Source organism: Pleurodeles waltl, chromosome 12 (assembly GCF_031143425.1).
Source record: "Pleurodeles waltl isolate 20211129_DDA chromosome 12, aPleWal1.hap1.20221129, whole genome shotgun sequence".
NCBI classification, from domain to species: domain Eukaryota; kingdom Metazoa; phylum Chordata; class Amphibia; order Caudata; family Salamandridae; genus Pleurodeles; species Pleurodeles waltl.
Genome location: NC_090451.1, coordinates 35,040,741 through 35,051,539, shown reverse-complemented (window position 1 = coordinate 35,051,539; position 10,799 = coordinate 35,040,741). Strand labels below are relative to the sequence as shown.

General features: G+C 53.8%; 1 protein-coding gene across 8 annotated transcripts in view; it reads left to right on the top strand.

Moving 5' to 3' along the window:
- Positions 1 to 1,176: 1,176 nt before the first annotated feature.
- The window catches only part of USHBP1 (USH1 protein network component harmonin binding protein 1), a 52,598-nt gene continuing 42,975 nt past the window's right edge, over positions 1,177 to 10,799 (top strand). For 2 of the 8 annotated variants that reach the window (XM_069216822.1, XM_069216828.1), the window contains exon 1: positions 1,177 to 5,549. In XM_069216822.1, the coding sequence (XP_069072923.1) occupies positions 5,526 to 5,549 (24 nt within the window). In that variant the 5' untranslated portion in view covers positions 1,177 to 5,525. Of the gene's footprint in view, positions 5,550 to 7,286; positions 7,446 to 10,799 lie in introns of those variants that run through there. The other 6 variants (XM_069216824.1, XM_069216823.1, XM_069216826.1 and 3 more) reach the window with 4 other exon arrangements.

Below are 10,799 nucleotides of genomic sequence, written 5' to 3'. Positions count from 1 at the left end.
TCCCTTTCATCTGGTCCTTCACTGAAGTGAGCATTTAGAAGCTGAAGACTTACTTGTCGATGATTAAAAGGAGGACAGCAACCAGGAAGGCCAATGAAAATCTGTGAGGTATGGAGACTGAGGGTCTCCTCTTCACGTCCTTCAGTGGGGCGCCATCATTGCGTTACGCCACTGGCAGCCCACAAGAAAATAAAGAAATGCACACATAACAAATACGTACAGTTTCACGTGAGTACCGCAACCTCGTCCACGCATCGACTGAAAACGTTAACTGGAGGTGTGGCATGACAATGAATCCTCAGCAGCGTGGTATTACGTGTATCCGCGACTACACCCAGTTGTATGTCAGTGGGGCCCACCGGCTCCCATTTTTAAGGACCTGCCCTTGTTTTTCCGCATTAGACTTTGACCCAGAGCAGTAATGAGAGAAACACAAAAGTTGTAAGAAAGGGGTGAAAATGAGTGATAGACAGCAACAAGAAAGAAAGCAGGGATGAAAAAGATCCTGAAAGAGTGAGATAAAAGGAGAGAGAGCGGATGGTGGTGCACAAACTAGACATGAAGGCGAAGTAACACTAGGAAGCCTCGGTAACCAGCGCCCCAAAATTCACTTAGTAGCTTTTGAGCACAACTTTGGGCCTCAGCACTGATTCTTTTATAAAGGAAGCACTGGTTGTGTGTTCTGAAATCCGGTGGGGGAGGGGGCGTTGCACGGTGCTTTAGGTGCTCAGAACTGGAATTATTTTGCCAAACCTACTTGGCTGGAAATTGAAACCATCTGGCGATAATGAGCTGGGGCGCCCTGTGTGGTTTTACGGTGCTGTGAAGGTATTCGAGGTGGCCTCCGTCCGGCCAGCTTGTGGAAGGTATTCGAAAACCACTTTACAGCCCTCGGACTCGGCACTGTACCCCAAAAAATAGTGACCTCCCCCTTATGTCTACGGCTGGGCGAGCGCCTAGGGCTGTGTGACCTCTCAGGCTCCAAGGGACTATGAAAGTACATGGAAGGAGTGTGCGCGCGACAGGAACAGGGAGAGGCCTCGCGCAGCAGCATGTTTCCGCAGACACAGGAAGCTTCTCCAGGCTCTGCAGACGGAAGGAGGTGCGCAGGCCTCCAGGAAGCCCTGGGAGGGTAGTGCAGGCGTGCTTCCAGGCTGGTGCAGTGCCTGATGCAGAGGGAGTCTGGGCGATGCACTAACTCGTTGCTGGGTGCTAGCTGTGACTATCTGGTCATCCACTCTGCAGGCGGAAAGGGAGGTGCGCAGGCCTCCAGGAAGCCCTGGGAGGGTAGAGCAGGCGTGCTTCCAGGCTGGTGCAGTGCCTGATGCAGAGGGAGTCTGGGCGATGCACTAACTCGTTGCTGGGTGCTAGCTGTGACTATCTGGTCATCCACTCTGCAGGCGGAAAGGGAGGTGCGCAGGCCTCCAGGAAGCCCTGGGAGGGTAGAGCAGGCGTGCTTCCAGGCTGGTGCAGTCACTGATGCAGAGGGAGTCCGGGCAATGCACTGGCTCTCTGCTGGGTCCTAGCTGTGACTATCTGGTCGTCCACTCTGCAGGCGGAAAGGGAGGTGCGCAGGCCTCCAGGAAGCCCTGGGAGGGTAGAGCAGGCGTGCTTCCAGGCTGGTGCAGTCACTGATGCAGCGGGAGTCTGGGCGATGCACTAACTCGTTGCTGGGTCCTAGCTGTGACTATCTGGTCGTCCACTCTGCAGGCGGAAAGGGAGGTGTGCAGGCCTCCAGGAAGCCCTGGGAGGGTAGAGCAGGCGTGCTTCCAGGCTGGTGCAGTCACTGATGCAGAGGGAGTCTGGACGATGCACTAACTCGTTGCTGGGTCCTAGCTGGGACTATCTGGTCGTCCACTCTGCAGACGGAAGGAGGTGCGCAGGCCTCCAGGAAGCTCTGGGAGGGCAGAGCAGGCGTGCTTCCAGGCTGGTGCAGTCACTGATGCAGAGGGAGTCTGGGCGATGCACTGGCTCTCTGCTGGGTCCTAGCTGTGACTATCTGGTCGTCCAATCTGCAGGCGGAAGGAGGTGCGCAGGCCTCCAGGAAGTCCTGGGAGGGTAGAGCAGGCGTGCTTCCAGGCTGGTGCAGTGCCTGATGCAGAGGGAGTCTGGGCGATGCACTAACTCGTTGCTGGGTCCTAGCTGTGACTATCTGGTCATCCACTCTGCAGGCGGAAGGAGGTGCGCAGGCCTCCAGGAAGTCCTGGGAGGGTAGAGCAGGCGTGCTTCCAGGCTGGTGCAGTGCCTGATGCAGAGGGAGTCTGGGCGATGCACTAACTCGTTGCTGGGTCCTAGCTGTGACTATCTGGTCATCCACTCTGCAGGCGGAAAGGGAGGTGCGCAGGCCTCCAGGAAGCCCTGGGAGGGTACAACAGGCGTGCTTCCAGGCTGGTGCAGTCACTGATGCAGAGGGAGTCCGGGCAATGCACTGGCTCTCTGCTGGGTCCTAGCTGTGACTATCTGGTCGTCCACTCTGCAGGCGGAAAGGGAGGTGCGCAGGCTTCCAGGAAGCTCTGGGAGGGCAGAGCAGGCGTGCTTCCAGGCTGGTGCAGTCACTGATGCAGAGGGAGTCTGGGCGATGCACTGGCTCTCTGCTGGGTCCTAGCTGTGACTATCTGGTTGTCCACTCTGCAAGAGGGAAGTGCAGGTTTGCTTACAGGACTGGTGCAGTCAATGACGTAGAGGGAATCTGGGCGATGCAGTGACCTTCTGCTGGGACCCTCTGTTTGGACCCTGGACTCTCTCTAGGTGTAGCTGTGACCATCAGGTCCTAGGGTCTGCAGAAGGAAAGAGAGGCACGCAGGCCCTCTGAAGTCCTGGGGGCGGAGGGCAGAGGAGGCGTGCTTGCACTGATGCACAAGCGGTCTGGTTGATGCACTGCCTCCCTGCTTGGGTCATAGGCCCTAGATGCAGCAGTGGCCATCTGGTCGTAGACTTCTCAGGTGGAAAGGAAGGTCCCGAAGAGCAGAGGCCTGCTTCCAGCACATCCTAGGAGTGCAGAGCAGGCAGGCTGCTGTCAGTGAGTGCATGCGTTGATGGGTACGCGGTCTGGGTGATGCACTGCCTCTCTGCTTGGATTCTTGGCCCTAGATGCAGCAGTGGCCATCTGGTCGTAGACTTCGCGGGTGGAAAGGAAGGTCCCGAAGAGCAGAGGCCTGCTTCCAGCACATCCTAGGAGTGCAGAGCAGGCAGGCTGCTGTCAGTGAGTGCATGCGTTGATGACTCGCGGCCTTGAGGCTGTGCTTGGGGCATTGACTACCTGCAGCAGTGTACATCTGGTGGTATCTTTAATGCTTCGGCTTTAGCAGTGCCGGACCGTCCGGTCACCCCGGTGATGTTCTTGCTGTAGCAGTAACACAGTAGCAGATACTGTCTACATCTGTTTGGTTGTGAGAGTAATTGTTTAATGGTAGCAGTGGTTTTCAGTTGTAGCAGTGATTATCTGCTTGTAGCTGCCACTGTCTGTTTATAGAACTGGTTGTCTGAAGGTGTCAGTCATTCTGGCTATGCAGTAAGGCGATATGAGTAGCATAGTAGGGGTAGGGTTCACTCTTGTTTACTTGTAGCAGTGCTTGTTTACGTGTAGCACTTACTTTATTGATGTAGAATTCAATGTCTCATTATAGCACTCTAACACTGGCAGTCTGTCTTACCATTCACAGGTCATCTGTAGCAGTGGCGGTCTAATTACTGCAGTGGCGGTCTATCTGAAGCAGTGACGGTCTAACTCTAGCAGTGACGGTCTCGCTGTAGCAGTGACGGTCTCAGGGCAGCAGTGACAACAGGTGAAGCAGTGATGGGTTCGCTGTAGCAGTGACGGTCTCGTGGTAGCAGTGACAGTCTAGCTGTAGCAGTGACGGTCTAACTCTAGCAGTGACGGTCTAGCTGTAGCAGTGACGGTCTAACTCTAGCAGTGACGGTCTAGCCGTAGCAGCGACAGTCTCGCTGTAGCAGTGACGGTCGAACTCTAGCAGTGGCGGTCTAGCTGTAGCAGTGACAGTCTCGTGGTAGCAGTGACAGTCTCGCTGTAGCAGTGACAGTCTCGGGGCAGCAGTGACAACAGGTGAAGCAGTGACGGGTTCGCTGTAGCAGTGACGGTCTCGTGGTAGCAGTGACAGTCTAGCTGTAGCAGTGACGGTCTAACTCTAGCAGTGACGGTCTAGCTGTAGCAGCGACAGTCTCGTGGTAGCAGTGACAGTCTCGCTGTAGCAGTGACGGTCTAACTCTAGCAGTGACAGTCTCGTGGTAGCAGTGACGGTCTCGCTGTAGCAGTGACGGTCTCGTGGTAGCAGTGACAGTCTAGCTGTAGCAGTGACGGTCTAACTCTAGCAGTGACAGTCTCGCTGTAGCAGTGACGGTCTAACTCTAGCAGTGACAGTCTCGTGGTAGCAGTGACAGTCTCGCTGTAGCAGTGACAACAAGTGAAGGAGTGACGGGTTCGCTGTAGCAGTGACGGTCTCGCTGTAGCAGTGACAGTCTCGGGGCAGCAGTGACAACAGGTGAAGGAGTGACGGGTTCGCTGTAGCAGTGACAGTCTAGCTGTAGCAGTGACGGTCTAGCCGTAGCAGCGACAGTCTCGTGGTAGCAGTGACAGTCTCGCTGTAGCAGTGACGGTCTAACTCTAGCAGTGACGGTCTAGCTGTAGCAGTGACAGTCTCGTGGTAGCAGTGACAGTCTCGCTGTAGCAGCGACAGTCTCGGGGCAGCAGTGACAACAGGTGAAGCAGTGACGGGTTCGCTGTAGCAGTGACGGTCTAGCTGTAGCAGTGACGGTCTAACTCTAGCAGTGACGGGTTCGCTGTAGCAGTGACAGTCTAGCTGTAGCAGTGATAGTCTAACTATAGTTGTGACGGTCTATCTGAAGCAGTGACTGTCTATGTTTAGCAGTGACAGTCTAACTCCAGCTGTGACAGTCTAGCTGTAGCAGTGACGGTCTAGCTGAAGCAGTGAGAGTCTAGCTGAAGCAGTGACAGTCTAGCTCTAGCAGTGACAGTCTCGTGGTAGCAGTGACAGTCTCGCTGTAGCAGTGACAGTCTCGCTGTAGCAGTGACGGTCTCAGGGCAGCAGTGACAACAGGTGAAGGAGTGACGGGTTCGCTGTAGCAGTGACGGTCTAGCTGTAGCAGTGACAGTCTCGTGGTAGCAGTGACAGTCTCGCTGTAGCAGTGACAGTCTCGCTGTAGCAGTGACGGTCTCAGGGCAGCAGTGACAACAGGTGTAGCAGTGACAGTCTCGTGGTAGCAGTGACAGTCTCGCTGTAGCAGTGACGGTCTCGTGGTAGCAGTGAGAGTCTCGCTGTAGCAGTGACGGTCTCGTGGCAGCAGTGACAGCACACTTCTAGCAGAGCACTCACCAGCAGTGACGTGTGCAGCGGACACAGTGCAGGTGGGGCAGTGGTGGTCCAGTGCCCCGGTGGATGTCGCTGTAGAAGACTACAAGTTGTGACCACCCTGCGCTGGAGGCGGAGGGACCAAGTCTGTCGCCATCTTTAGGTCACTGCAGAGAGGACCAGCTCTCCCAGGATACGATGGACGGCGCTGAGCTGGGTCAGGTAAGACTGCTTGCTCTGTCTCCCGAAGGGCAAACTATAGAACAGTACTGAGGATTCATCGCTTGATTATATTTAGGTGTTAAAGATATTGTATTTTTTTTAAAGAGCCCTTAATGTCAATCCGAGCACGGACCGAGTGCTTGGTTTAGCACCAAGTAAGTAAGCGACGCAGAGTTTTGAACCCAGGCCTAGAGTTGAACATAAAAGGTTCCTACTGTATCTCCTTATGTCCTTGTGTAGTACAGTGCTCGGTGCTTAATGTGTGCTTGTTTCCGGTGCTTTTTTTGAGGCCGGCGCTTATTCGTCTGCGTCAAGCATTTGCTGCGAGCAAAAGACGCACATGGAAAAGACGGAGGAAAAGAAAGACGGAAAAGCGTCACAAAGAGAGAAAGCAGAAAGCTGCTAGAGTGACTGGAAGGGCAAGGAGTGTCTGTAAATGGATTGAAGAGGCCCGAGATGGCTTCAGGATTACGCGGCCTCCGCATTCTGTGCGCGCACATTTAATTGCAGCAGCCGCATGTTGATGAGGAGGGCTCTGGGTACCGGCACGTTTTTATTTACAAATTAAGGGCTGAAAGTGCTGATATGGACTTGACCCCAGAGCGCTGCGCGGTCCTGTCCAGGATGTCTGGTGGGGGGAGTCTAGGTGAACAGCATGGCTGGAAAGGGGTGACTGCTCGTTGTGCCAGAGGGCTGCCGGGGTGCAGCTCCCCTCCTCGCTGCACAGAAGTGGGGGAGCTTGCTGAGGGGAACCATCTCATGGCGACAGGGCTCTAGGCCGGAGCCCTGGTGTCAGCGCAGTAATGAAACTCGAGTACCCGGCCGGCAGAGCAAGGTCTTGGGCGTCTGTGTTTTTCTCCATGTATACCCCGTCTTGATATCTAAAGAGAGACCTCCTGCCCTCCCCAGCCCCGCAAGCCTGGATCCTATTGTCACGTCAGCTGAGGGGGCCAGGGCCACTGGGATGAGTGCCCTCTCTATGGACGCTCTGGTTAAGTACGCTGAACACACCTGCGTGCCATCTCCTGGGTGCGGCTAGAAGCCTCCCGTTGGTTTCTGGGGCGCTGTGGCTTTCTGGGCTCCACTGGTAATCTCTCCCCAGTCCTTACCCTTTCGCCCTACATTCGCGGCAGCCGGGGGTAGGCGGTAGGGTAAGCTGGAGAGAGTGAAAAACTACTGAAATGTATTCCGTAATGCTAATAACAAGAGTTTTTTTCAGAGGTGGTGGAGCCACCTGTAGGGTGAGTCCAAAGACAGCCACAGACTAGGTAGGGAACACGATATTGGGTCGCTCTGTTTCCAACCCAAATTACTGAGTTTTCCATTCATTAAGTGAACAAGACGGCGAGCAGCCTCGAGGCGCTAGGCAGAGCTTCTCCGAAGACGCATAGAACACCCACTGAGTGATGACTTGCAGGCAGACAGAAAATGCATCCCCAATGCCACCGACATATTCTGTATCTTATATTTCATGCTGTTACAATTATTTAAAGAAGATGTTGTGCTGCCTTGTACTGTCAAAGAGCTAAAGCCCTCTTAAGCCAGGCCAAGCAGTTCCATTTTCATACTCTGAAACGTGCGAGTCGCAGACAGCAGCAGGGAGGGAACCTGTACAATTACTGCCCGAGGCCTCTGTGCTAGCCGGGGGCAGACTCCGCAAGTCGCTGATTGGCCTTTCCTGGCTGGACTCCTGGGTTGGCGAAGCGCCCAAGTTGCAGTTTCTCCGGGAAAACAGGATGCAGCCCGGGGATGTGGTTTCCGTTTCAAACGATGCGTGCGCCCGCCTGTTGCCCTAGGTTTGTGCCAAGGTGAAGTGGGCACAGCCCCTCCGCGATCCGCAGCAGGCTCCCTGCAGAAGGGATGTGAGGGGCAGGGGGCACCCTCACAAGAGGACAGGTAAGCCCGGCCTTGGGTGGCGCGCGGTCTAGTCACGTTACCCAGACTACAGGCAGCAGAGCTATCTGTGCCAGGGGCGCTTAATGCAGGCAAGGGGCATGGGCCTCGTCGCCCCTAGCTAGGCAGTAAAAGCCAGCTGTCACATCACACACCTGGGCCTCGGTGCCACTGCTCCTGCTTCACCTACGCCGCTGTGCATTTGGGAAGCAAAACCGTCCTAAGGTGCACGGGGTGTACACCTTAGGACAATATTTTTTGGGAACGCTGCAGAGTGGAGGTTGGAGGTAGTAGCCTAGCAGAGGGTAGTGGAGGGGGGATGCCTCTATTCACGTCCATGCTAACCTTGCTGCAGCCCTGGCCCCATGGCCCAAGAAGACCCCAGGGCAAGAGACTGTTCTCGGGGCATCGTCAGACATGCTTCCGGTCCTATGCTGTCCCCTCACTTCCACGTCACTGCTCCCTTCTCGGTGCCCCGTGTCCCCCACTCTTTATTCACGGCCCCCTTCTCTAAACACCCTTCCCTCACTCCCTGTTGTAAGCCACTTACCCTCCTGTTGCATGTTGTTCACTCCCTGTCCCATGCTCCGGCCTCTATGTACCAAGCCCCCCATTCCCCCTCCTGTTCTTCCTTCTGTATGCATCAAGTCCCTCAGTCTCTATTCCATGCGCCGTTCTCTGTGCATCAAGTACCTAACTCCATGTCCCATGCGCCACTCTCTGTGCATCGAGCACCTAACTCCCTGTCCCATGCACCACTCTCTATGCATCGAGTACCTAACTCCCTGTCCCATGCGCCACTCTCTGTGCATCGAGTACCTAACTCCATGTCCCATGCACCACTCTCTGTGCATCGAGTACCTAACTCCATGTCCCATGCGCCACTCTCTGTGCATCGAGTACCTAACTCCATGTCCCATGCTCCACTCTCTGTGCATCGAATACCTAACTCACTGTCCCATGCGCCACTCTCTGTGCATCGAGTACCTAACTCTCTGTCCAGTGCTACTCTCTCTATGCATCAAGTACCCCACTCTTTGATCCATGCTCCAGTCTCTATGTGTCAAGTACCTCAATCTTCGATCCATGCTCCAGTCTCTATGCATCAAGTACCTCAATCTCTGATCCATCCTCCAGTCTCTATGCATCAAGTATCTCAATCTCCGATCCATGCTCCAGTCTCTATGCATCAAGTACCTCAATCTCCGATCCATGCTCCAGTCTCTATGCATCAAGTACCTCAATCTCCGATCCATGCTCCAGTCTCCATTCATCAAGTCTCTCACTCTGTGTTCCATGCTCCCTTCTAGTCATCAAGCCCCTCACTCTGTGTCCCATGTTCCCGTCTCTATGCATCAAGTACCTTCACTTCGGGATCCATGTCCCTGTCTCGATGCACTAAGTCCCTCACTCACTGTTCTATACTCTTGCCTGTATGCATCAAGCCCCCCTCCCTCTCCTATGTCTATACAACAAGTCCTTCATTCTCTATTCCATGGTCCTATCTCAATGCAATGCATTAAGTCTCTCCTTGTTTGTTCCATGCTTCTGTCTCTATTCAAGTCCCTTACTCCCTGTTCCATGCTCCCACCTCTATCAAGTCCCACACTCTGCCTCGAGATCCCTCCTCTGTGTACCATCTTCCTTACCCTCTGCTCTATGATCTCTTCTCTACATGTTGTGTATCCCACTCCATGTCTCTTGGTCCATCCTTTATGCACAATGTCCATCATTCCAATCTCCTTTCTCTATACATCGTGTCTCCCACTCCCTGTCCCATGGTCCCTTCTCCGTGCAGCAGATTTGTAGGAAGCTGGCCTGGTGTGTGGTGGGTACCTGAGGTACTTACACCTTATATCAGGTCCAGGTATCCCCTATTAGTGAAGTGTAGGCGGTGTCTAGAAGCCAGGGCTCTCTAGAGGTAGCTGTGGATGAGCAGCCAAGCCTTATCTAGGAGACATGCAAAGCTCATGCAACGCCACTGTAGTCACACAATACTTACACACATGAAAGAAAACACTCAGTGTTACAAAAATAAAGGTACTTTATTTTTGGAACAAACCTCCACAAAATACTAGACAGGTGACCCACCCTTAGGAGGTAAGTAATACACTAAATATATACATTAGTAATTAGAAATAGGCATAGAAAAGGTTAGAAAACAGTGCAAATAGTAATAACCAATAGTGATCCCAGGGGAGCACAAACTATATACTAAAAAAATGGAATGCGAACAAGGTACCCCCACCTAGGTAAGTAAGATGTGTAGAGGGGAGCTGGGAGTGCTAGAAAATCACAGAGGTAAGTAACACAGTACTCCCACCCCCCAGCGACCAGGAATACAGGAGTAAAACACTGGATTTTCCCCAAACCACCCAAAAGAAGGAAAATGAAAAAAAAAAGACACCCAGATTAGACTGCAAGAAAACTAGCAGTGGATTCCTGAAGAAAGAAGACCTGTGGAGAGAGGGGATCAAGTCCAGAAGGCACAACAAGTCCAGTGGGGGCAGGAGCCCCTACCTACCACACTGAAGATGCAGGAGTTGGTTGACGGTGAAGAAGGACAGGTCAGCACTAAAGTCCAGAAGCTGGAGAAGAGTTCCTGATGGACGCAGAAGGTGTCCCACGCTGAAATAAAGATTGCAGACTGGTGTCGGTGTAGGAATTCTACCAACAAGCTTTGGCAAAAGCAAATTTGTGGTTGGAGGAAAAGAGGTGCTGCCGGGAGCCGGCAAGGCCCAGGAGGACTCAACCCAGGAGGGGGGGGGGAGAGTCACAGGGGACCCTCAGCATCGCAGAGAGTCCACAGGAGCAGAGGCAGCACCCAGAGGAGTCCCAAAAGATGAGGACACAGAAGGTGCAAGAGGAAGCCCACGCAGCACCACAAAAGAGGATCCCACACCGCAGGAGAACCACGCAGGAGGCTGGGATTTGCAGGAAGGAGTGCTGGGGACTGGAGATGCAAGTCGTCTGAAGATCCCTTGGCGGAGACGCAAATAAGCCATGACGGCTGCAAGAGATGCTTTGCACTGAGGTACTGTCCTGCGTGGGAGGACAAAGGCTTACCCTTCACCAAAGTTGGACAGCTGGCAGAGAGGACCAAGAGGACTATTCTGGACCACCACCTGTGATGCAGGATCCATGCAGCTCAGCAGGAGAGGGGATCCACGCAGCCGGTCGTCACTTGTTGTAGTTGGCTTCAATTGCAGGGCAGTGACTTCTTCACTCCAAGGGAGATTCCTTCTTCTTCTTGTGCAGGCTGAAGAGTTGCAGTCTTCTGAGGATGCATGGTGAGGGAACTGTTGCAACGCTTGCAGGAACTCTAGATACAGTATTGCAGAAGAGTCTTTTACATGG